At 42.7% G+C, this 26917-nt stretch overlaps 1 protein-coding gene across 9 annotated transcripts in view; it reads left to right on the forward strand.

Annotated features, from left to right (window-relative positions):
• The window catches only part of SEMA6A (semaphorin 6A), a 131673-nt gene that overhangs the window by 42866 nt on the left and 61890 nt on the right, over window positions 1–26917 (forward strand). For all 9 annotated transcript variants that reach the window (XM_038770082.1, XM_038770081.1, XM_038770073.1 and 6 more), the window contains exons 2-3: window positions 22566–22704; window positions 25765–25882. In XM_038770082.1, coding sequence (XP_038626010.1) covers window positions 22605–22704; window positions 25765–25882 — 218 coding nt within the window. In that variant the 5' untranslated portion in view covers window positions 22566–22604. The remainder of the gene's footprint in view (window positions 1–22565; window positions 22705–25764; window positions 25883–26917) is intronic.

Below are 26917 nucleotides of genomic sequence, written 5' to 3' on the forward strand. Positions count from 1 at the left end.
GAGTGTCAGTAACGTAGCAGCAGATCTTTATGTAATGTCAGTCATGACTTAGACTGCTAAGTGCTGCTCCTTGCTTTTTTGGAAGCATGACGTTTTTGAAGATTATACCCGGGTCTATGGTGGTAAACTAGGAACCAGCTTTGAGGACACCATTTTAATGGTTTGCTGCAACACTTCCACAAGGCCTGCCTTGCTACTGCAGTGCTCATTAGCTGAGTGGATATTTGAGCCTAATCAGTATCAAAGGTACAAACACAAAGTCATCTGTTTCATTAAGTTAATTTACGTGACTTGGCTTATCCTGGAATCAAATTTTCCTGCGACATCAAATTTTCCTGCAACATCAATCTTCCTCCTGTCAGGGGAATTAGGGGGATGGGTGGGAAGAAGAGAAATGGCAAGCATGGACAGGGCCTTTGTGGGTGTTTTTCCCTTAATCAGGCACCTTCCAGCCTTTCATAAATCTACATCATTTTTGCAAGCCATAGATAAATGGCCAAAGCATGGCTGAGGCTCATTATTATTCATTTCCAGTTTCAAAGAAATGATTAACAAGGGGAAAGCCAATTCTTTGGATTGTGATTATATTCGCCCAAGGATTTTAGCCAGTGAAGGAAGGAAGGGAGGGAGGCAGGGGAGAAAAGAGAAAAGATCAGTAAAAAGGTTTCTAAAACTTTGTGAAGATAGACCTTTAATCCTCCAGGAAGAGGACAGTTCCATTTTAGATGTAGATTCAAAGAACAATGTGCTCCTGAAGGAGCTCTGTATGCCCTCCAAAGAGAAACCTCTAGTTCACTCTGCCACATATTGCAGGATTAAAGAAAAAAAATCTTACTCCGACCTTGGTGGAGTTGAGATTTGAGCATTGTAAATGAATGACATGAAGGACACCTGAGTTGGATATCTTTGGCCCTTTGGATGGATTAGTTGAGAGCTGGTTTGCATTTTAAGCCTTAATCTTATCTAAGACTTTGTTGTATTTTAAGGATTGAGAGTGGCACTCCTTTCAGCCAGGCCATTAACACCAACTGTCAGGAAGTAATAATTAGCATTCATTAGACCTAACTGGTTTGACTACAGGAAAGAAAACTGGAAAGAAAGCATTTCTGTAAACTTTACCCCAAGAGTGATTGTTTAACTCCTAATCGCATGTTATAATACCAAGGCAGAGCTATAACCTTGCCTGGCCAACTAGCCTAGCAGGAAGTGGACAGACCTGTATTTACTTTTCTAAACCTCATCTGACCTTTTCTCCTGTGGTAGTTTGTTGGATGCAGGAGATTTTTCTGTAAAACATCTTTGAAAAAGAGGAGAATAAAATAAAATCCCATAACAACACAAAGGTGAGTTCACTTGAGTCGATGAAGAAGATGGTAATTTCATCAACCATGATCAATTATTAGTGTTGTTCTGGTCCTACTCAGTTTTATCATTCCAACATTTTGAAGACTCCAACTGCTCCTATCTTTAGGGAAGAAACATTTCTTTGCAACCAAGTCTTTCAGTTAGGATGCGGAAGCTGCCGGTATTTCAAGCCAGTTCTAATGGCCCTGACCCCTGTTATGAATCGGGGCTTTATTGCTGCTGGATTTAGAGACGGGTTTAAACTTAAAAAGAACTCAAAGTAGTGAATGCCCGTATGTCCGAGGGGTCTTGAATTTGTTGAACTTTGGTTATTATTTTATTGTTCGTGTAAGTGAATGGGTATCTTAATTCAGTGCTGAGTTTATAAAGTGAATAGTGCAGAAATGCAAAATGCCATGGTTCTCCTAATATTTGCTCTTTGTTCTTGTACACTGAATATATTTAAGCGGGTAGCTGGAGCCATAACCCAGTCAGGTGTTCCAGGGGAATGCAGAGGCATCGGTGTTGCATTGAGAACATCAGCTTTTTCTATTTCATTTCCATCTCACGCATCTAGGGAGTCCTGACTAGTGTGAGCCCAGGGTCAGTGTGACCTGCTTTAGTGGGGTCCTGGGCAGTAGGGGCCAGGTCTGGAGTGGTCTCCAGGTGAAGACTTGCCCTTATAGACCTGTTGAAGGATTATTGAAAACTCTTAGTAGGTGGAATTAGCCTATCCCTTCTTCTATCTAGCAAAGAATTGTGCCTCTCTCGAGTTTTAGAGCCCACTCTGTAAATTGCTGAAGGGGTTAGATTATTTTCTTCCCCTGCATTGTACTGGAACTCTTTGAGGTTAGGCCTTCACAGCTACATTGGGCAGGATGAGGTCAGAGGACCTGGATTCTAATGCAGGCTCCTCCACTTATCTGCTGTGTGATCTTGAGCAAATCCCTTAACTTCTCTGTGCCTCAGTTCCCTCATCTGTAAAATAGGGAATAAGAAAGTGAGCCCAATGTAGGACATGGACTGTGTCCAACCTGATTATCTTGTATCTACCTCCTGCGCTTAGTATAGTAGCTGGGAGGTGCTTAACGAATACCATTGAAAAAAATTTGCCTGGGGTGACCCTTCTTCCCTCTGTGAGCTGGCAAATGGCTAGAAAGGTATGGTGACTGGTGGGACCCGTGAGAAAAGATGCACCAACATGGCCATTGGTGGTCTGACTGGATGCGCTTGGGGCTGTTCTAACAGCAGCACTCTGAATTAACTTAGGTAATTGAGGTTGCCCTGGTAACCAAGCAGCCACTTCAACTGAATGATCACAAGGTCATCTGAACTCCTCATTGTCATTATAATGCCCCAGCTTGGTTGTATCTGCAGAATATTTCCCTCTAGGAGGGCTTCTTTAAAAAAAAATTCAGCTAAGCTGTGGGGACATGGTCCCAGTGTATGGAGGAGCTCCATTAAGCCAAAGCAGTTCGCAGTGTTTCAGGTCCATTAAGTAAATTGAGGTTCCAGGGAGATCTCGTTGAAGACATAAATATGGCCCTGAAAGCCAAATTGCATCGTGCCAGAAGCAGACAAGTCAAAATGTTGACAGTAAATACATATTTTGCATTTACTAAAAATGATTATCACCCATGAAAAACAGTCCTTCTAGAGGACTTTCCTCATCTGAAGGCTGAAATTTTATATATTTCTGTCAGATCAAAGACATATGGAAGGAAAAAAAGATGCAGGAAATGTATTTTCTTCCTTGTTAAAGTAGCAAACAGCTGAAACCTCACTGAGACAATGGCAAGAGAAAAACCATGGTGAGTCTGGTATCTTTAGAACTATTCTTTTAAAAAGGAAGGTTATGAACAAGAGGAAATAAGAGGGCTATAATGGAAGTTGTCTTTAACCTTAACTGGAGCATTTGCTACTGAGAACCCTACAATTATTGCTGTATTTTTGATGGTAACTGCACCCTTAAAAAGACCTGATAGCTACCTACTTAGTATTTATGGAACTCTTGTCAGAAAAGCTAAAAATCGCATTTAAGTAGCCAACTAGCGTGAGAAGAACAGAATGCAAAGCTACTAATAAAAAAGTTATGAATTGCATATTGCCAGAGATATGAATTGCTTCGTTTGAAACTGTTTTCTTATGGGGCTTCTAGACTGTGAGCCCACTGTTGGGTAGGGACCGTCTCTATGTGTTGCCGACTTGTACTTCCCAAGCCCTTTGTACAGTGCTCTGCACACAGTAAGCGCTCAGTAAATTGAATTGAATGAATGAATGAATGAATGGGGCAACTTTATCTTCAGCTGAGATAATACCATCTCAGGTGACACTGGTGACCAGCAGTGGATTTTATAACTTTATCTATCAGTAATCAAATTGATATTGTGTAGGTTACAAGAGCCCTGTCGGAGAAAAAGACATTTTTGATAAAGCTGGTTTCCAAGTCCAGCATCCTCTCTGCTTTAACTCTGTGGCATATGGTCTGGTTAATTAGAACTGCTTTATTTCAAACCTGTCATAAAGGAGTACATACCTCTTGCTCACGTTTACTTTAGAAATTCCTTGCTAGCAGCTTATTGGAAAGGAAGGGTTTTCTATGGTTCCATATATTTTTTTCTATGGAATGCATTCTATTAAAAGTGGAGTGGAGGGGAGAGGCTAGGGAAGAAAAGAGACATTGATAGTTTTAAAGCCACATTATGCAGTGGTATGAATTCAGCGTTTTATTCTGGCAAGATTAATTCTATAGGACCGTGACTTGGAAAAGGTGAAATGGAAAAGACTGAATGTGACTTGGTTTCCATTTGTGCTTTGACTCAGGTTGCTAGGCGGCAGAGGCAGAGGCTCCTGAAGACTAGAGATAGGAGGTGGCATATTGAGGTGCTGAATGGGTAAAAAAAAGGCAGCCCCTACCTGAGGAGAGGGACATATTGCTCCTGGGGGGATGCTCCTTTTGGGATGCTTCCGAAACATCCAGCCCCACCCAGACCTACCAAGGAAAATGTAGAAGTAGAAAATATTTCCTGAGTGTGGGGTGGGGCGGGGGTGCAGATCCAGCCTGGCAAAAGACATAAAAACTGTGGGAGAAGTGAAAATTCAGGTCTTGAGCTCTATGCAGACTCAAATCGGATTCCCTTTGCTTGTTCTGAAATCTCTCATATTTTGACTGTGTCTTTTGCTTTCCTGGGTAATTGTGTTTGGAGGCAAAAGGCGATAAATTTAGTAACCGTTTACCCAGAATTTAGGCCGTGTTTATGCTATGGGGCAGAGTACCCAACACCATGTGCGTTGCTCTTATAGTTGTAGATAAACTTGGGACATTTTGCCATTATTTTCCGTAACCTAATGCTGCACCCAAAAACAATGGGAACTGAGGCATCTGTCCACAGCTCAAGTTTTATTAACACTTCCAAAACTCACTTAGAGTTAGAGTTCTTGGAAATGCCCAAAGCCTTGAGGTGAGAGAAGGCATGCAGGAATTGGAAGAACTCTGAAAGAAGCCTGGAGAATTTCTCAAAGCCATGACCTCTTTGGGTCACACTTCCCTCTTCCAGGTAATAAGGAGAATGATATATTTCTCCTCAATCCCTCCCAGGGGCATTTTGGGAAATAATGCTATATATTAAATACTTTCCAGTGCACAGATGAAAGATTCTAGGCAAACACAAGCCATTCCAAATGAAGACATTTCTTTCCTTAAAGTTTGGGAATGTGTCTACCAACTCTGTTATACTGCATTCTTCCAAGCACTTAGTACAGTGCTCTGTAAACAGTAAGCTCTCAATAAATACAATTGATTGATTGATCAATTGATTTCAGTTGCACATGGATTTTACAAAATGTATTTATTGTTTATTCAATTATTATATTATTTGTTATGTACTGCCAAGCCCTGTTCTAAGCTCTGGGCAAGATAAAATTTAATCAGGTTGGACACAGTCCCTGTCTCACATGGGGCTCATAGTCTAAGTATGAGGGAGAAGAGGTATTAAATCTCCATTCCCCAGTTCAGGGACTCTTATCGGGCCCCCTTTCTTTCTCTGCTTTGTCTGCAACATGTCTGTTATGGTTGCAGTGAACTCCTCCAAATGTTTTCTTGCCTAATGCCCGGTTAGACTTTGAACGCTTTTCTTTTATGCCCCTTTTCTTAGAAGCAGAAAGTCATGTTTTGCCAATATGATAAAAGAAAACATTCCTCCTTCATCAGTTCTTTGGTTCATGGTCAGTTCAGAGCCCAGGCATTTGAGTGAGTTTTGAATTTTTGCCAGGGGATGTCTCCTGTACCTCTGTGGATCACAACAGGCTCAAGGATCATGAGGCACAAAGGAAGTGCTTCAGCATGAAAACTATTCTGCCCAAGTTTCAGCTGAGCATGGCCTGGAGAGAAATCTCCAGCAAGATAAATTTATTCTTTTAGGGACTGAGGATGGGAGAAAATAGAGTCAATCTCCCACCCATTTTCTTTGGCTACGGTGACCCAGAGGATCTTAAAGACATTTAGAGGGGTTCTGGATGTGTAGCCCAGCCCAAGGGGAAACATGATGAGTCATCAAGACAGAATTTGAGAAGGGGACTCATTTTATCTTCCCAAAGAGCAGTTAAGTCCCTTTCAAAAAGCAAACGTAAGGAGTGATTGGTTAGTGTACTGCTAGCATAGGCATTCAATTTGTGTTATTTCTATGTAGTGTGGCCTAATGAAAAGAGCATGGGCCTTGGGGGTGGTGGTGTCTAGTCTTGACTCCACCATTTACCTGCCATTTGACCTTGGGCAAGTCACTTAATTTTTCGTGCCTCAGTTCCTTCATTTGTTAAATAGGTATTCAACATCTGTTCTTCTTCCTACTTAGACTGTTTGCCCCATGTAGAACAGAGACTGTGCCCAGCCTGATTATCTTGTACCTACCTCAACACTTAGTACATTGCTTGGCTCATAAGTGCTTAACAAATATTATTATTATTATTACCAATCAATGCTATTTATTGAGCACTTACTTCATGCAGAGTACTGCACTAAGCACTTGGGAGAGTAAACTAGAACAGAGTTGGAAGACACATTCCCTGCCCACAGTGAACTTACAGTCTAGAGGGAGCTTACAGTTTACAGTCTATTACTCAAAGGCCTCAGGATTCTTATTTAAAAGGAGGCTCTTTGGCTATTGCCAGTGGGTGTATATTCTCTGGTAGAAGCCGTCCTCTTTGCTACATCAACAGATTTTGGCCACGGGTTAAACTGGAAGTATTACTACTACTAGAGAAGCAGCATGGCCTAGTGGATAGAGCATGGGCTTGGGAGGCAGAAGATCATGGGTTCTAATCCAGCTTCCACCACTTGTCTGCTGTGTGACCTTGGGCAAGTCCCTTAACTTCTCTGTGCCTCAGTTACCTTGTGTAAAGTGGGGATTGATACTGGGAGCCTCACCTGAGACAGGGACTGTGTCTGACCCGATTTGCTTGTATCATCATCATCATCAATCATATTTATTATCGTATCCAACCTCAGCGCTTTGAACAGTGCCTGGCACATAGTAAGTGCCAACAAAATACCATAATTATTGATCCTGGCTTCTCCATTTGCCTGCTGTGTGACCCTGGGCAAGTCACTTAACTTCTCTGTGCCTCAGTTCCCTCATCTGGAAAATGGGGATTAAAATACTAGGTCTCCTTCATTCTTTGACTGCGATCCCTATGTGGGACAGGGACTGCATCCAAAGTGAGTATCTCGTACGTACCCAGTTCTTGGCACGTAGCGCTTAACAAGTAACACTTGTAGTAATACTATTACTGTTATCTAATAATGCTATTATATTTGGGGACTTGCCCCCGGTTACACTTTTGGCCATGCTTGGGGTCTACTTCTCTTGGCTCTCTAACCCAAGCTAGCCCCGCAACTTGCCACAAAACCCTCCACACCCTAATGCTGCTGCCCTGGGCTGATTAGGCAGGATTCAGAACTAGATCTGTCCATCCTTGCATGACACTTCTGCAAGACATTATCTGGACAGATGAGAGCTTATTACTGAAAAAGGCAACTTGGCCTATTGGAGAGGAAGGAGAGTTACTTTGCCTTATTCTCTCAGTTTTTTTCAGAATAAATTGGAGAATCCCTTCATTCAAAAGCCACCCTTCCATTGTTCTCCCTTCCTGTATTCAAGCTCTGAGGATTCGCTCTCCTTTCTCGAAACTTTCTCTATCTTCCAAAGAAAGAACCTGGGTGACACCGATAGAGCATATGCTTGCTAATAACCTGCGACCTGAGGAGTTTTCAGGGCCATTTATTCTTCTCCTATATCTTTAGTTTCCTCCACGAGAAAAGGTATGAGTGTGTGTGCAGGGATCTCGGTATTATCCTGGTGTGAATATCTGCTGGTTTGTGTCTGGCCTTCTGTGAGCACATCTCCCTCCCTTTCTTTCTCTCTGAATTATCACCTCGCTTTGTCCGACCCTCTGTATCTCAGATTGAAGTCTGCTCTTCACATCCTAGCTTATGGGATCATTTCACATTTGTCATGATACTGGTATCACTGGAAGAAATTGTAATTAGAGTGATTGTGCAAAGTTCTATTAATTAAAGGAATTGTGATTTATATTTGAGGGTTAATTGGTGATGTCTGCATGTAGTATTTTCCCTCCAGATCATGTAGCTTGCAGTAATTAATCCTTGTCCAAGTTGGTGGATAGTAACCGATTCTTTTTTTCTATATTGTGGAGTTAAGATATATTAATTTTGTATCTGATTCCCTATGGTCTTTATTTTTTGGAAGGAAGAAGCGGTGGGAAAGAGAGGGAGAAAAAGAGAAGGAAAGAGGAAAACTGGAGAGAGGGAGAGACAGAGAGGGGGAACAAGAAAGAGAGAGGCCTTGAGCACAAGTGCAAGATCACAAGGCTATGTTTTACCTACATATGTATCCTTATGCTTCACATAAGGATAATCTGTGTCCTTTCTCCCATAATTATTCTTCGGGTTCAGATTCTTCATTGTTTTAACTTGTGACTAGAGCCATTAAGGTTATTCACAATGTGGAATTTGGAACTATGTGAGGCATACGTACAGGTGGATTAAAGCTAAGAGGCCATTGTAAGCAGCTAACAATTACCAAGAAGCTGCAAGGGATGGCTGACTGCAAATCTCAGTGTCAACCCATGTTAAGAGGGAAAAGGGCCTGCTTTCTTCAGGTTGATAGTTCTTTGGGGCTTTTACTGGTTTTCCCCAAGTTATTTCTGCTAATAACAAATGGAAAGGGAATCCTGACTGCTTCTCCTTCTGCTTTCCTGTAATCTTCCTCCCAACCTTCCTATGAGAAGAATTGCCATTCCCACCCAAGGACTTAAGTTTGCTTATCTACAAAGTGCCCTTAAAAATTTCCCAGAGTATCTCCCCCACCCCCTTCACCCCTTCACCTCTTCCACTAGTAAAAGAAAATTTTAAATGAGTCATTTAGAATCCTTTGCTTCTCTGAGCTTTTTATCTGTTCAAGGATTAAGTGTACCTTTTCAGGACAGATGTACTTGGTTTCTTCGAAGGCAGGGGCTAGAGAAATCTGACTTTAAGTTCTTTGCTAAGTGCATGAGTGCCCATTGCTAAGAGGTGCTTTGCTAAGATGTAATTCCTGGTCATATTCACATGTTTAGCTGTCTTTCATAGAGCAGGATCTTGAAATTGGGCCGAGTTTGGGCTATTGCTTACTATTCCCTTCAAGTGAACACTGAATGGTTTGGAATTTTCCATTGGTGCTAATGGAGGGAATATATTTTCAGGATACATTAATCAAACAGTATTTCAGTTTGTGAAAACCTATGAGCATTCACTAAGCAGCAGGGGTCGATCTGACTCTTGGTCCTAGAATACAGTTGCTGCACAGGGTGGTATTTCTTACTACAGCTGTACACCAGGCTACAGCCACACCATAACTCATGCAGCCCAGGGATATATCCCATCCTGTAAACCCTGTCCCTAAAGTTCTGTCCAATCACTGCAGGTAAGTCAATTCCCTCCCTACCCACCTCCTCCCTTCCCTGTCCTCCCGTTTCCAACAACTTTTTCACCCCTTTCCTTCTCACACTCCGTATCTGCCCTGTCTCCCTCCCCTGACAACCTAGCATTTTATTATTTCTTAAAATTAGCTTTCCCCATCCCACTTATAGCCCTGGCTCCCTAAACTCACCCCAGATTAGAGAATGGGGGGTAAGAACAGATGAGAACAGGATGGGGTAGCAGCTGTTGTTGTGGGTGCAGCTTTCTGCACCATCAAAGCAACCCCCGCCCCCCCCCTTCCCTTCCCATTTGACAGCTGGGGAAATCAATGAATCGATGGTATTTATTGACCGCTTACTGTGTGCAGACCACTGTACTAAGCAATTGGGAAAGTGCAATATAGTACAGTTGGTAAATCTGATCCCTGCCCACAAGGAACTTACAGTCTGCTGATAAACATTAAAGGGAAGTGGGGATAATAATAACAATAATAATAATAATGATGGCATTTGTTCAGTGCTTACTATGTGCGAAGCACTGTTCTAAGCACTGGGGGGATACAAGGTGATCAGGTTGCCCCATGGGGGGCTCACAGTCTTCATCCCCATTTTAAAGCTGAGGGAACTGAGGCACAGAGAAGTGAAGTGACTTTTATTCATTCATTCATCATTCAATCATATTTATTGAGCGCTTACTGTGTGCAGAGCACTGTACTAAGTGCTTGGGAACTACAAGTTGGTAACATATAGAGACGGTCCCTACCCAGTAGTGGGCTCACAGTGTAGAAGGGGGAGACAGACAACAAAACAACACATATTAACAAAATAAAATAAATAGAATGGTAAATATGTACAAGTAAAATAAATAGAGTAATAAATCTGTACAAACATATATACAGGTTCTGTGGGGAGGGGAAGGAGGTAGGGCAGGGGGGATGGAGAGGAGGAGAGGAAAAAGGGGGCTCAGTCTGGGAAGGCCTCCTGGAGGAGGTGAGCTCTCAGTAGGGCTTTGAAGGGAGGAAGAGAGCTAGCTTGGCGGATGTGTGGAGGGAGGGCATTCCAGGCCAGGGGGAGGACGTTGGCCGGGGGTCGACGGTGGGACAGGCGAGAGCGAGGCACAGTGAGGAGGTTAGCAGCAGAGGAGTGGAGGGTGCGGGCTGGGCTGTAGAAGGAGAGAAGGGAGGTGAGGTAGGAGAGGGCGAGGTGATGGACAGCCTTGAAGCCGAGGGTGAGGAGTTTCTGCCTGATGCGCAAATTGATTGGTAGCCACTGGAGATTTTTGAGGAGGGGAGTAACATGCCCCGAGCATTTCTGCACAGAGATGATCCGGGCAGCAGCGTGAAGTATAGATTGAAGTGGGGAGAGACAGGAGGATGGGAGATCAGAGAGGAGGCTGATGCAGTAATCCAGTCGGGATAGGATGAGAGACTGAACCAGCAGGGTAGCGGTTTGGATGGAGAGGAAAGGGCGGATCTTGGCGATGTTGTGGAGGTGAGGTTGGCAGGTTTTGGTGACGGATTGGATGTGAGGGGTGAACGAGCGAGTGGAGTCGAGGATGACACCAAGGTTGCGGGCTTGTGAGATGGAAGGACGGTAATGCCGTGAACAGTGATGGGAAAGTCAGGGAGAGGGCAAGGTTTGGGAGGGAAGATAAGGAGTTCAGTCTTGGACATATTGAGTTTTAGATGGCAGGCAGACATCCAGATGGAGATGTCTTGAAGGCAGGAAGAGACAGGAGCCTGAAGGGAGGGAGAGAGAGCAGGGGCAGAGATGTAGATTTGGGTGTCATCAGCGTAGTGTGTGACTTCACACAGCCGTGTGAAGCTGTGTGACTTGCCCAAGGTCACACAGCTGACAAGTGGCAGAGCTGCGATTAGAATCCATGACCTCTGACTATACAAGCTGAAAAGGGGAGGGATGCAATGGTATTGGCTGTAGTAGCTGAGCCTGCAGCAACAGCAACTGCAAAGATTGATGCTCAAAGAAAGTAAATACTCTAGACTATGAACTCCTCTAAACCATAAGCTCCTTTAGGCAGGAAACACATCTACCAACGCTGTATTATACTCTTCCAACCGCTTAGTACGCAGCCCTGCACTCAGTAAGTGCTTAATGAATACCATTAGTTGATTGCTTGTTTGACTGAGTACAGACCTGGGGAAGGGACCTGATTTAGGTCGCCAGAGAGGGCAGAGAAGTAATTTTCATTTTCCTGCAGGGCCCAGTCATCATGTCGGGACTGGTTCTGGAATGGAACCACCTAATTGCATGTAAGTCTACAGGAAAATGTGCCTTATAATACAGCCATTCTCAAAACAGCCACATTTCCGAGGAACATAATCCGGCCGTATTGTGGTATACGTCCTTATTCCAAACGGATAGGCACCTTTGGAAAGCTGGAAGTTGGTAGTTTTCCCCAAGTAAAACAGTACAAGTGAACAGTACAAGTGAAGTACAATGACAAGAGTCATTTTTATGGCCCATGGCCTATGAATGCAGCCAACAGTAGATATCAATAAGTGCACAAAAGCTTGGCGATGTGCACTGACTCAGCAATGGGTTTAAATGTGAGAATTTGCATTTCTCTCCTGCTTCATGAAATTAAAAGGTGGACTTTTTCATTTCAGATAAAAGGAATGAGTCTCCTGAAGGGTAGAACCAAGTGGCACAAATCAAGAGATAATATTTCATTTCTTGTTTGAAGCCAAAATATATATTACATTCAGCTATAACCAAGATTGTTTATAGTTCCGTTCCAAATAGCCGGCATCTTTGGGACATAGTGAGTTATTATGGGGGAATCCTAGTTTCAGTGTGGAATGTTAGTGACCCTTTTTATTTCACTTGGACATGAATCTCTGGTAAATTACTTTTGTGTTTATCTGGCTGGGGGAAAGTGCTGGAGGCTACTGAAGTGTCTTCAGAGAACAATGAGAAGTCCAGTCAGTGAGTGACTGCTGGGATCTGACCTAAGAGTTTTTGACTAGAGCTCAAGAGAGAGTGAGTTCTAGGATTTTTGCCTGATCCTGTTGCTAAATTTTTGGCATCAAGGTCTGCAGGGTTTCGTGGAAGTTTGAATCCGTGGGGTTTGGCAGCATTGTTATCAAAACATGCTGGACTTTGAGTTCCACAGTTCATGGTTATCCAAGACAAAGAGGAAGACAGCATTTCACTGGGGGAAGTGGGGGTTGGGGGGAGGTGCTCCCTTTGAAATATGACCTTTATTTCACACAGAAAGAAGTAGCATATCAGTGCAATTGACTAGTCCTTAGATTTCCCAGGGAAATTTAGGGCCAGGAAGGGTAATTGTGTGGCTGGGAGTATATCTGTTTTACATTAACCATGCTGAGATGAAAAGGTAAAGGATACATTAGAGATGGTGCCTCTCCCTGTCAGAAGGCAGAGATTGTTGGGTTGTGGCTATTACATCAATTCAGAATTTTAACTGAAGGAGGTATTTCATCAGTGAAAGGGATGAAGACCTCATTGGACTAACCATCTCACCCTCAAATTAGACCTGTCCCTTTACCTACTGTGGACTTTGTTCCATATTTCGTTAGGTCCATACCACAAACATTCATCCTGAAAGATTCAAAATGCTGCGGTCCAGTTGCCCGGGGCCTAAAGGAAAGCAGACAACCAAACAAAAAGTAATTGACTACACTCTGCCTGTTTTCTCTACCCATGTTTGAGTTTGATGTGAATCTGTGTTGGCAAAGGACTGTTGCGCATGATGGCTGGGCAGAATATGAATTCCACTCACCGAGTACTACAGATAGCATTAGAGAGAAGTAAGGGTTGGCAGAAGCAGGGATGAGTAATCAGCTTAGCCTGACCCCTAAGCAGAGGAGCAGAGAGGAGAGGTCTTCAGCCCCCCTGGAGGGACTTAAAGAGATGTCTCCTCCCCAACCTTTCCCTGCTTCCCTGTGCCCCCCTCCTCTCTGGAGTAAGAGGCCATGGCTGAGAAAGGAACAGAGAGAAGAGTCAAGCAATGATCCCCTTCAAGGCCACTAATTCAACTTTTAACTTGAAATGTATCCAAGAACAGATGCAGGCATGTACTAAGTACATGCAGATCACATTCAGATACACAACTGCATGTACCTAGATGAGACCTTTGGGAAGATCCTCTTTTTTCTCAATGTAAGGGTTTTGTTTTGTTTTGTTTTGTTTTACTTAATGATCCCAATCATTTTCTTCTACTTTCTTTTACGTATAGAAATAAAATGTAAAGCCTTATGCTTGGGACTCTGTGTGTGTGTGTGTGTGTGTGTGTGTGTGTGTCCATCTTACTATCATCTTGTTTGCAACTCCATCTTGCTATCTTTCCCAATTTCAATAATAATAACAATAATAATTATGGTATTAAGTGCTTACTATGTGCCAGGCACTGTGCTAAGCGGTGGCTACAAGCAATGTAAATGAAGTTTTTATGACCCAGAGAAGTAGTCCTCTCTGTGACCTCCCCATTCTCAGGGGGAAGGGAGGAAGTTAGACCCCTCTCAAATCTGAGCTCTTACCAACTTAAATTGAGGAGCTGTGAGGAGTCAGATGCTTTATCAAGAGGCTGACGCCGTGTTCTCATTTGTGCTGACCTTATATTCCAATGCAAATATCACTGAACAGGTGGCTCATGTGGTCCTTGGAGTCTGTTTACAGTAAAGGTTACAACCGGGATCGATAGGCCTGAGCTGTTTCAAATTCCATCTGGAAAATGTTCATCTTCAGTCTTACCGTTCGTTCTCGGAGGAGCAGCAAATTTAATTCTGTAGCCCTGGAAGACTGGGTTGCTTAGGTCAGTGGAGGGTCCCTGCTATTTAAACATTCATTTGTTCTTCAGATTTTCCTTTTAGGCAAAACTGATCAGCAGTGTTGTTCTTTATAAGACAGGCTTCCAGCATCACGCAAGCTGGGTTTTACCCACACACCAGACACCTGATTCCACCTGCTTCCTCCCTTCTTTAGCAGAAGGCTCATCAGTCCCATATGGAGGTTGTCCAGATCTGTTCATCTTATCAGCTACCAAACCAGGCAGCAGTGCTGTTCCATTTCATAGCTGCCACCTCCAGGCATGATTTATTGCCTATACAACATTAAAAATGAGGGAGGCCAAAAATAAGTATTTATACTTACTAGCAAAAACATGCTAGAAAATAATCAAATGCATTTGAAGCAGTGTTTTAAGAGTGTTTACATATTTATTTAGCCTTAAACTTGCAGAATCTGCTGTAAAATTAAAAAAAATCATCGAAGACTGTCAGTCACTACTCAAAGATGCATATGCAGTATTTTGGTGCAACTAGACATTTTTCCTTTCAAGAGAGTTTCAAGAAATACACTTCCACCACAGATATGAAATAATATCCCTCATCTCTTCTCCTAGCTTCCCACCGCTGTGCTTCTGTACCCTCCTTTGCGTTCCAGGTTGGTTCCACGTCTGCCATGCTTAAAAAAAAAAGCTCTATAGGGTGATTTGCTTCCTAAATGGAACTTGCCCAATCAATCAATCAATCATATTTATTGAGCACTTACTGTGTGCAAAGCACTCTTAATAAGCGCTTGGGAGAGTACAATATAACAGGCACATTTCCTGCCAACAGTGAGCTTACAGTCTAGAGCGGGAGAAAGATATTAATATAAGTAAATAAATTACAGATACGTACTTATGTGCTGTGGGGCTGGGAAGGGGGATGAATATAGGGGGCAAATTAAGGTGACACAGGAGGAGTGGGAGAAGCGGAAAGGAGGGCTTAGTCAGGGAAGGCCTCTTGGAGGAGATGTGCCTTTAGTAAAGCTTTGAAGTGGGGAATAGTAATGGTCAAACATGAAGAGGGAGGGCATTCCAGGACAGAGGCAAGACAGAGGCAGGTTGTGGGCGAGAGGTCTGAGGTAGACAAGATTATTTTTTATTTTACAGCAGATTCTGCATTATATAGTGAGTAGGTTGGAATTAGAGGAGCAAAGTGTGCAGGCTGGGTTGTAGTAGGAGAGGTGATTGGGTGGTTTAAATCTTAGTTATACCACTGCCCATATTCCTCTATTACCTGGTACAGCTGGTCTCCCTTATTCATATATGCATCTTCTTTGTTCCACCCTTCTACCTTTTCTTTTTTCTTAGAGCACTCTTCCCTTCTCCTTCTGTCTCCCCATCTTCTCTCATAAAGGATGCCTAATGGAAAGACCCATTATTATTATAATAAGGAGCCCGAAACTGAGAGTCAGAGGCCTGGGTTCTAATACCAGCTCCACTAATTGTCTGCTGTGGGACTTCGGGCAAGTCATTTAACTTCTCTGTGCTTCAGATCACTCATCTGCAAAAATGGGGATTCAGTACCTTTCCTCCCTTCTACTTAGACTCTGAACCCCATGTTGGACCTGATTATCTTGTATCCGCCCCAGCGCTTAGTGTAGTGCTTAGCACATAGTAAGCGCTTAACAAATACCACAATTATTATGAACATTATAAACATGGCATAACTACTTTTGTACAAATCATGTGAAAACATGGAGACATTCACACCCTTTCATTTCCCAAGGTCTGCAATCTAAAAATCTAAAGAGAAGCTTATCTTCAGTCTATCTTCAATGGCTCACTGGTTCATTGCAAGTTAAGCAGCCTCAGGCAGGAGTAGCTCTTTCCAATTCCAGATAAGATGCAGAAGATAAGGTTTCAGAGAGAAAGATAAAGAGATGAGAGGGCTCGTTTGAATGAGAAGAGAACAATTTAACTAGAATGCTACACCCAAGCCAGAATCATGATGATGTTAAAGAGTACTTTCTCATTACAAGAGTGGAACTCAGAGCACCTGAAATTCGTCTTTTGCCAATATTAAGACAAGATCTGGAGGATGACCTTGAGTTCCAAACCGCCTTTATTTAACTACCTTTCAGTGAATCTTAAAACACCCCATCCCTCCCCTCTTTAACTAGAGGTCCGGAATTGCTGCTGTCTTCCTCCAAACTGTGAGCACAGAAAGCTAGTGGCACAAGTAGGAATGAGAGTAGTTATACTTAGCAAGTATTGCCCCTTCCCCCTGAGAGCTTAAAGCATTTTACAGGCTGAGCTTTAATGAGACCTTCCTGATTTCCTCCATCATTTTACAGAAATGGCCTGTTTCTTCAGCTTGCTCTTCACCTAGTAGATTATCCTTCCAACGGTGTTCAGGCTAATTTTTGATCTTGCAAAACTTCCAATGAAATTCATTATTTGTTGCTGTTGTTGTTGATTAATTACTACTGTTACTGAATTCCTTGGGCCTGGACCAGTTCGGGCAATCACTTGGGCCTGGAGAGAAAGGGAAGGATCTAGAAAATGCTTCTGAGCTCGGATTTGGTCATGGATTAGACGGTGGTAATATAGAAGAAGGGAAGTAGTGAGGGTTTGGGAAAGAAAAGGATGAGCAGAAAGTTTGCGATCGTCTTCCCGATTTGCTTGTATCCACTCCAGTGCTTAGTACAGTCCCTGGCACATAGTAAGCACTTAACAAATACCATAATTTTCATTATTATTATTAAATTGAGATCTAAGATGTTTCCAAAATCATTTCCCAGAAAAAATGAATCTTGAGAACGTTTAGAAAGAGGGGAGAGAGTCCGTTTATGCTGCGAACGCTGAAAAATTTTTCTAGAACTAGATGAATGTACCAAGGAAAGAAGGGAAAGCAGACTGAAGGAATTTATAAAAAAGATGGTTTTGCTTGGAGAGAAAGAAGCTAAGTGGAGATGTCCAGAGGGATAGAGTGGAAGAAGGGCTTGAAAGTGAGGACGAGGAGTTTAAATCTAATCTAAGAAGCTATGGACTTGAGGAAGGAGAGAAACCTAGTCAAAAAGGCAAACAAGGAAGATTGGTTGAGGGGATCATAAGACTGGCCTGTTTTGACTAAATTCAGTAATGACAACCAAATGAAATAAAATGGGCTTAGCAGCAACTGAGTAACCAAAGTATAGTTTATCAAAATTTAAAAATATAAGAAAATGAATGTTAGTAATTGATTGTATTCAAAAGATGTTTCTTTTGAATACAATCTTTCTTTTGAAAAGATCTGGCCTGGAATGCTCTTCCTCCCTTCAAAGCCCTACTGATGGCTCACCTCCTCCAGGAGGCCTTCCCAGACTGAGCCCCCTTTTTCTTCTCCTCCCCATCCCCCCTTGCCCTACCTCCTTCCCCTCCCCACAGTACTGGTATATATTTGTACAGATTTATTACTCTATTTATCTTGTACATATTTACTATTCTATGTATTTTGTTAATGATGTGCATATAGCTATAATTCTATTTGTTCTGACGATTTTGACACCTGTCTACATGTTTTGTTTTGTTGTCTGTCTCCCCCTTCTAGACTGTGAGCCTGTTGTTGGGTAGGGACCGTCTCTATATGTTGCCGACTTGTACTTCCCAAGCGCTTAGTACGGTGCTCTGCACACAGTAAGCGCTCAATAAATACGATTGAATAAATGAATGAATGAATCTTTCTTCCCTTAACCAACCAACACCCATGCTTTCTGAGCCAGAAAGAGCAGATGCTTAATAGAGATCCATCTCCACAGTCACCTTTTAATTATATGGGGATACCTGCATTTGTTTTAGATATTGCTAATGGGAAAGAGGTTAGGATTAGTAGCAGGCAAATCACCTTGCAGCCTCATCTGTCCCCATAGTGAGGAAGAGTATACAGTCTGATAATAAGATGATTCCTAATGCTGTAGCCATTAGGATGCATATTCATATTTTGAAAGGCTTTCGGTGAGAAATAGCAATAACTATGCCTGAAACAAGAAACATGGAATTTATAGTCCACCTGCAGTTTTTAGGTACCTGGAATCATAAAGGTTTCCAAGTGGTCTTCTTATTGTATTTTGTGTCTGCAGGAATCTGGCTCAGAGCCCAAGAAATGTTGTACAGAATTCTCCTCTACAATATAAAGTCTTCCCACAGTGGAGGCACAGTGCCTGGAGGTGATAACACAAAGCAGCCTCAGCAGCATTAGAGGCAGAAAGAGGCCCATTCTTTAAGGTCACATCTTCAAGGCCTTCTCCATTAAGCCTTCTCCTCCACTTCTCCCCGCACCCCTGCCCCGCCCTACCCTGTTCTGTGTCATCTATGCACTTGGATCTGTGACCCTCAGCCCCAAAGTACTCAACGTACATCTCTATACATTATATATTATAAATTATTCATATTTGTGTAAATGTCTATCTCCCCCTCTACAATATAAGCTCGTTGTGGGCTCTACCGACTCCGATGTATTGTACTCTCCCAAGCACGTAGTACAGTGCTCTGCACACACTAAACGCTCAATAAATGCTATTGATGATGATGATGATGATGATGATATTAACCTGTTGAATGTGAGGAGAGCTTTGAGTGTCGTGGCTAGGCAAATACTGCCACCCTATGGACTATGGGGTTTGATAGTGATGAAAGAAAGAGCCTGGAAAGGGTGGGGTCTTGGGTGTTTATTCCTATGGACGAAAGAGTAACCTTGCTTTCTGGACCCTCCTGAATCTTGAGGAGTCATATGGCCTTTTCTCCCAGGCTTGTATGTGACCAGTGCCCGTGACATGTTCCAAAGACAGCATATAAAAGTCCTTTCAGTCCCATGGCATCAGCTTGCATCATCACGGGTTGATGCAATAATGCGTCGCATACCTTGAGAAACGGAAGCCTTAATTGTGAGTCCTGACTCTCCAGTGACTCGGCATATAGGCCATAGGACTTAGGGTCAGCCACATGCAGCAGCTGGAAGCAGCATGGCTCAGTGGAAAGAGCCCGGGCTTGGGAGTCAGAGGTCATGGGTTCTAATTGCGGCTCCACCACTTCTCAGCTGTGGGACTTTGGGCAAGTCACTTACTTCTGTGCCTCAGTTACCTCATCTGTAAAGTGGGGATTAAGACTGTGAGCCCCACGTGGGACAACCTGATTACCTTGTATCCCCCCCCAGCGCTTAGAAAGGTGCTTGGCATATAGTAAGTGCTTAACAAATACCATTGTTATTATTATTATTACTCATTCCAAATCTCTTACTGCTTGATGTTCAGTCTTCTGCAAACCTGAATGCCGAATCCGGACCAATTAATATTCATCACTGTTCAGTTGGCCTAAAGTGGCCAATATCTCTGATATTATGTTTGTTCCAAACTCCATTATCCAAATTGGTCTGGAGGATTTGCAGAAAAATAATTGACAGTAAAGAGGAATTTATCTGCTTGGCCTGAGGAGGCACTGAGAAACACCAAGCACCTAACCACCAAATACAGAGCCAATTAGTAAAATAGCTTTTTAGAGGAATTTGACAATTATTGCATTAATTCACCACATGCACACCAATTCAAGCAAATAAAATTATTATCAAGGAAGAAGGTAGCTTTGGGATATAGAAGCTGCAAGCTAGCGACTCTTGTGAGATCCAGCAGAGTCCTAGAGCTGAACAGGCTCTTAAGAGGTTTTCTGATCCAGCCTCCTACATCCCAAGTCCGTGAAAGTCTGACCGATCTCAGACAGATGGTGTCTGTTCTTTCCTTGGAGATCTCCAGGGATAGAGGCTCTAGAGCTTCTTTTGATAAGTTTATCATTTTGACCACCAAGAAGTTCTTCCTTATGTCCACCCGAAATGATTTAGCCCATTTCCTCTTGTTTGGGCCTAAGATTACATGGAGAACAGCTGGCTCACATCCATCTCCATAAAGCCTCTCATAGACTAGAAGGCCACTATCGAAGTCCACTCGGACTTCTGTTCTCCAGGTGAAAAATCCAGTTCCTTTAATTTTTTTCATAACTTATTTATTTTCCATCCCGTTTTTGTCATTCTCTCGACCCATCCCAGTGTTTCTACCTTCTTTTTCAAGTGTGGCGACCAAAACAGCCTAGCTATTGAGGAGCTATCCTGATTAGATACCTTCCTTGATCAAATTCACTGTATAATTACTCATGAGCTGAACTCTCCACTTCCCTTGCCTGCTTGGGTACAGATAAGGAAACCAGAGATACTATTAATGCCAGTAGTACTTTGCAGCATGACAGGTAGTGTGCAGGCCAAGTATTTAATAGACAAGGCCTTAAAGAATTGTCCCAAGAATAACAAAGAAAGCGAGCTGCATAGCTGAAGAAAAGTAAATTTCCATCAGCTCTCTGCTTTGCATGGGAATGGTGTACATGGTTGAGTGTGAAGTTGAAGAAAGTTTTAAATGTTTCATGTGAGGGGGCCCAGGGTAATCAACACCACGTTACTGCTTCTCCTGTGATTCCCACAAAGTTAGTTAGCTGCTGATATGATGAAAGAAGAGCCCATAAAGCAGCTACCTTGCTTCCACAAAGCAGGGTAAGTTTGAATTATCAGCCCGAGCAGTGCTAGGATGTGTGAATAAGGATTAAATTGAGCAAGGGAATTGCTTGATGAATTTCTTCTGGATACACTGCTCTCCCTGCACTCCACTTCAGTGAAGTGCTTTGCATTTGACCAGAGCAATTACAAGATGGGAAAAACTGAAAATTTGTTGACACAGTAAGGCAATGTACTTTGTTTTGTCACCACAGTGTGCTTGTAGAAAAATAAATGAGGCACTATATACAAAGTATAAAACATTTGTCTTTAAAGGAAGTGAAACTGTATTTCCAAGGTTTGCAAGGGAGGGAGAGTCTTGTGATTCTGTGGTATTCTGCCTTGAATGTTGCAAATCCTCCGAGATAACTTATGCTTCTGTAATGTTTCCCTTGAGCCTTTGGTGTATTATTATCTCTCCCTCCTCCTCCCCATATGCTTTCACAATCGCATGAAAGAGATAGGAGCCAGCCAGTTTCTGTTGTATGTTTTACTTACTCTTGCTGTTGCCTCCTCCTCGTCGTAATAATGAACAATAGTTATGGAGGCTGCAGTTACCCTGAAATATTTCTCCTCATTGGGTCAGTCAGTCCCATAGCCACATATTCTGAATTAACCAAGTTTATCTTTTAACTGTTTAACCTTCCTCCTGAAGCAAACGCAGTCCACATTTATATCCTTCAGTAACCAATTACCCTTATGGCCCATTATGCCTTATGGTTGAAATTCCAGAAATGGAGTAGCCAGCCTTTTTTTTTTCCTTTTTGATTTTCTAGATAAAGCAAATTAATTAATGAGCCGTTTTCGGATTGGACTAATGATTAAGACCCAGCTGGGCCTGTGAAATTATACTGTATGTTGAAATGCAGCACTCAGGACTTGTTAATGCTTTTCTTGGCATGAAGAAGAGAGGAAGAGGTATCTAATATTAAATGGTGTTGTAAAAGGGCAAGTTAGCACTTTGTTTGCCAAATTAACTTTCAAAGACAATCTAGGTTACAAAGTTGGACTTTTCTGCACACAAATCTTAAATGATTGATAGGCTAGTGAAAAATAGCTTTGTTCAAGGAGATAATCTTTGGCAGACAACTTCAAAGGGTTTGAAACTCTGGGAGAGATGAAAGAAGAACCTCATTTTTATATTAATTTTCCCCAAAGATGAACACCTGAATGAATTCTGCCTAGGAATTCTGAGCTGTTTACAGTACCTTTTGTTGTTTCCTTTCCCTGTATCCATAGCCCTACGTGTTTCCTTTTACCATTTAGGTTTAGGGGATTTTTAACACATAAGTGTAAATTTGAGTGAATGCAAAGGGGAAGAAGTGGGAGAGAAACTGCTATCAGAAAGTTTCATTCAGAGCTATTATATTTGAAGGTGGAGTTGGAGGTCTACATTATTCCTGAAAAGGGCCTTCAGTCACTCCTTCAGTGGGTTCCATGAAGTGGCCTTCATATTTTGTGTTTGTTTTAACAGATACTGTGGTGAGTATCTTTATTTTAAGGCCTATGTCATCATCTTATGTAAACCTACCTAGAAAAACAGGACAGTATTTCCTTAGAAAGTCTTGTTAATTATCAATCGCTCAGGAAACAAAGTGCCTTTACTGGAAAAAAGTGGCTCATAGAGTCACTTTCCAGCTCACCCACAATGGAAAGAAGATTGTTCCAAGCAAAGGAGTTGGGACCATTTCATTAATCTGCCACGAAGAAACTTTTAGAGGCCCTCAAATCAGTGGAGACCTGAGGAAACTGGGAGGCTGATTCATTTCCTCTCATTACACCAATCTGTGGATGTGGAGTGAGCAGGATAGGAGGCAAAGTTTCTTTCTCAGGCATTTACTGGCACTGATAAGCCCAGTTTATTGTGTGGAACTGAGTAGTTCTGAATTGACCCTAAAATCCCTTTGGCCCTTTTTTTGTCTTTGGCAGGGTGAAGTGAAGAAATAAAGTCTTCCCCGCTGAACTACTATGAGGTCAGAAGCCTTGCTGCTATATTTCACACTGCTACACTTTGCTGGGGCCGGTTTCCCAGAAGATTCTGAGCCAATCAGTATTTCGCATGGCAACTGTAAGTATAGGACATCTGGCCTGCCCTCTCTTCCCTGAAGTGTCTGTTAATCACTAATGAAGGCATAGATTTGTGATTCTCTCTCAGAAGCCCTGAAACGTTAGGTACTCATGGAATTTGTCCTTTCCGCTGAGATGAGGTGTACCAAGCCCTCAAAATTCCAGATCTCCGGGCAATTATTGAACAATTTGTATGTCAGAGTTGTGTGTGTCATTAAGAATCAGATACTTTTTTTCTAGAAATAGATGGGAAGGAATAAAAGTTGTTTCTAGTAGCTCTAGATTCACATGCTTTTAGACCAGGGAATTCAAGTCTTAAAAGCAGAGTGGCAGTTTCAGTGGAAAGTCAGTTTGAGGCTGATATGGATTCAGGTACCTCTGAGAAACATGTCATGCTCATGGACACGTATGAATTCACTTTCTTTTCAGTCAATCGTCAGTCAGTCAATCATATTTATTGAGCACTTACTGTGTGCAGAGCACTGTACTAAATGCTTGGGAGAGTACGGTTTAACAATATCACAGTCACATTCCCTGCCCACAGCAAGCCTTCAGTCTAGAGAGGAAGACAGACTAATATGAATAAATATTTCTTTTGCCCATTTTAGTTGGGCAAGATCGAATGAGAAAAAAACATCTGCAGACATCCCAACTGCCCCTTAGTGGTCACTAAACAGCCAAGTTACCCCAACCCCATTTCCAATCCAACAAACTCAGAATAAGGAGAGTTGGTGTTTTTGTCATAGTTGAGCCCAGTTGACCTTGACACCTAGTCAGATTCATGGAGACAAGGCAGCAGGTCCAAAGTCGAGTATATTTCCCAATGGGTCTCGATCTCGGAGCAGACATGAATTGTAACTGTTTCCTGGGGGTGCTGGGAACCTTTCCCTCCCTTGTCCCCATTCACCATGATTTGGGGGCTATAGAGGGCAGCGTAGGGAAAGTCGGGGGAAAATTAAGAATGTTAGATGGTGTATCCCATGAAGTTGGATTTCCAGGAGGGTAACCATTACATTGTTCTTCCAACTGCCCTGTGGCCACTGTTGAGGCAAGAGTATTGGGCTGGATGGACCATGGGTCTGATCCAGTAGTGGCGATGCTCATGATCGAATGTCCTTATGGGGCAGGCATGTGGCAGGAGGCCACCTCTGCCCAGGTGAGGCTCATTGGCTGTCATGGCTAAAATGGAGCTCTTCCCTGAAAATGTCAGTCAGCAGAAACTCAAGACCCAACACGTAAGGAGTAAATATAGAAAGAAAAATGATTCTGAGGAAGTAGTGCTCAGCACTCTTGAAATGACTGACTCCACCTAACTCAATAAAGGTAGGCTTCCATCCAGTCGTGGATACATGAATCCCCTTCAGTGGTGGCCTGGCTTCGGAGGGCAGGGATGAAATGGCAGAGCTGATGGGGGTGTTGATCAGGACAACTCAAGCCCTTGTTTTTAGAATCTCTTCCCCCCGAGGGCCACCGGGCTGTGTTTCTACCAGAGGCAAGTTCATTGGCTTTTAATAAGTACTGCAGTGTGAATGTGGGGTGGGGAAGGGTGAGAGGAGGGTGGATTTCTTGACAAAAATAGGGGCCGGAAACTCATAGAAGAATCCATGCTGGGAAATACTCTGTTAGTTTTCACAGGATGATGATAAATGAAGCCTGCAAGAGGCCTGCTTGTAAAATGCCCAGTGTGGATCTAAGAAAAGTCTGCCTGTTAAATACTAGAGTGCTCAAATAAATCAGGGGTATAAAGTTTAACTTTCTGAACATAAATCCTGAGTCATTTTCTCTGTATTTATTTACCCTTGGAAAGCTTGGCTCACTGGGGCAGCATCTGGTTTTCAGTGAGGCCTTCTCACCTCTACCCTATTTTACATCAAGCTGATTGGTGCATAAGTGACTTTCTCAAGGCCACACAGTCAGCCAGTAGCTCAGACAGGATAAGTGCACCGGATGTTCTTAGTTAAAGTTACCTAATAAAGTGAACCACCGGAGTGTTTAAAATAGCATTGCCCAAGGTGATTCCAAATCTCAAGCAAAACATTAACGTGGAGGACAAGGGAAGAGCCTCATGGCCAGCTCAATATCAGGTCAAGGGACCTCCTCCTCCTGCCCTCTAATAAGATTTATTTTCTCTCTCTCTCACTCTATCTCTTGTCCTTTTCGTATATTTCTGACCACCAGGGCTTGCCAGAGGTAGCTAGTCATAGAGTCGTCAGTCAGAAATCATTTCTCCAGAGACTCTTGATTGGGATTTCCCTTGGTGAGAAGTGCCCAAGGCACCTCCTCAACCAGTCAAAATAGTTGGATATAAAGGAGCAAGTATCTGTCAGTGGCCCAAACCAATACAAACTTGGCCCTGGGATACAACTTCCCTTCGGTTCCCATTTGGATCGGTTTGCCAGAGAAATCCCCATGTCAGGTCGACAGCCACAGCAACAAATAGGTAACTTCTTTTTCCTTTAAAAAAACCTAACCCAAATATTTGCCCATCATGCCTAGAAACAATACTCACCACTTCTGCCCAAGAATAGGGGGCTGATCCATCACGAGACCTGTGGAGATGGTAGGTACCCTACTCTGACCAGAAGATCACACTGCCTCTACAGTGATTAATGGGCTACTTTGAAATTGCTGTGTTCCCAAGAGAGGGCTTTTGGCAGGCAATCCCCATGGCTTAGCTCTCTGAAAATGATGAAAAGAAAATTGTAGGAAGGAACAGACTATCTGTGTGGCAAAATGTTTAGGAGGCATTTTTGCCCTGAAAAAAAAAGAAGGAAAAATTACCATTTTTTGATTTATAAAAAAGCAAGGGCACTTTTCTTGATGACTGTAAATAGCGATTATGTTTCAGACACTGATGAGACCTGCAAACCACTGTGCTTTCACAGTACTTCATTGCCTGAGGGTTCAGGATATTGCGGAAAGGGAGAATTCAAAGTCGAAATTTTGCCAAGGCTGCCAGTGGTGTGGAATTCCGGGTTAAACAGGATTTCACTGTACTCTCCACTCCTTTCCCTTTGTTTGCTGTCGGGCTTCACCTCTCCATCCCATCCCCTTTTCGCAGATACAAAACAGTATCCGGTGTTTGTGGGTCACAAGCCAGGACGGAACACCACACAAAGGCACAGACTGGACATCCAGATGATCATGATCATGAACAGAACCCTCTATGTTGCTGCTAGGTTAGTGGTTTTTTTCTAGCCCATTCTTTACTGAGCATTGTAAATCCAAAAGCCCTAAATACACCTACCAGCCTTTTGTTGTATTCTTTCATCTCAGCCTTTTTAGTTTCCTAAAGGGGTATTCTGCTTCATTTTCTATTTCAGAGTCTACTGTAGTGTGTCGAGTGATCATTATTTCTTTATAGGTTTCTTCATTTCATGCAGATTTTTGCAGTAAAGCGATTTCACGTTTTGGAAAATTGTCCACAGTGTGGATCAGTATATATTCCTTGTATGCAGTGGCACCATTTAGAAGCAGCCTGCAGAATATTTATTGTCTTTGGGAAGGCTTTTGATTGGTTCCGCTTAATATGACCTTTATCAGACTGAGAAAATATGGTTAAGACCCTTCTCAACTGTTTAGCGTAAATGCTCTCTGGGGCTTAGAGTTAGGTAGGTGGATACGTACGAACTGGTGTTCAGCAGGAACTGTTTATGACCCAGAGACCTGACTATGATGATGGGTTAGATGTAGTATAAAGTATGTTTGTTAAATTTACCTAGGGTGGCCGGTATCATAGAGACTAGGAAGAGAATTCCAAATGATTCTGAAAGATTACAGAAGTGCGTAATGTTATTTAAAAATGGATGAATTCAGGAGGAACAAGAGCAAGGGCAGTTCAAAGAAGGAGGGAAAGTCAACCTGACATACAAGATGGGAAAGAACTGGAAATGTGAAAGTTTGACAGAAGAAAATACTGGAGGTCAGAATGAGCCTTGAGCCTGATCAATGGGATAATGAATGCAGTAGTTCAAGAATACTGGAATGAATAAACTCTCCCGAATCAGCAGTGATCAGACCTCAGTTTGTGGCACTGTTCTGTGAGTAAAATGAAGACTGCTGGGATCCAGAATTCAGCAAACAAAATAAAGGAGGTGAAAAGTTGGGCCCATGAAGGAAGGCTAAGGAGGCAAAGGAATTGAGGTTATTTACTTCGGAGAAGACAAAGGTTGGGGAGGAAGGGAACCTCATTCATTCTTCAAGAATAATGAAGG

This window comes from Tachyglossus aculeatus, chromosome X4, assembly GCF_015852505.1.
Source record: "Tachyglossus aculeatus isolate mTacAcu1 chromosome X4, mTacAcu1.pri, whole genome shotgun sequence".
Lineage (NCBI taxonomy): Eukaryota > Metazoa > Chordata > Mammalia > Monotremata > Tachyglossidae > Tachyglossus > Tachyglossus aculeatus.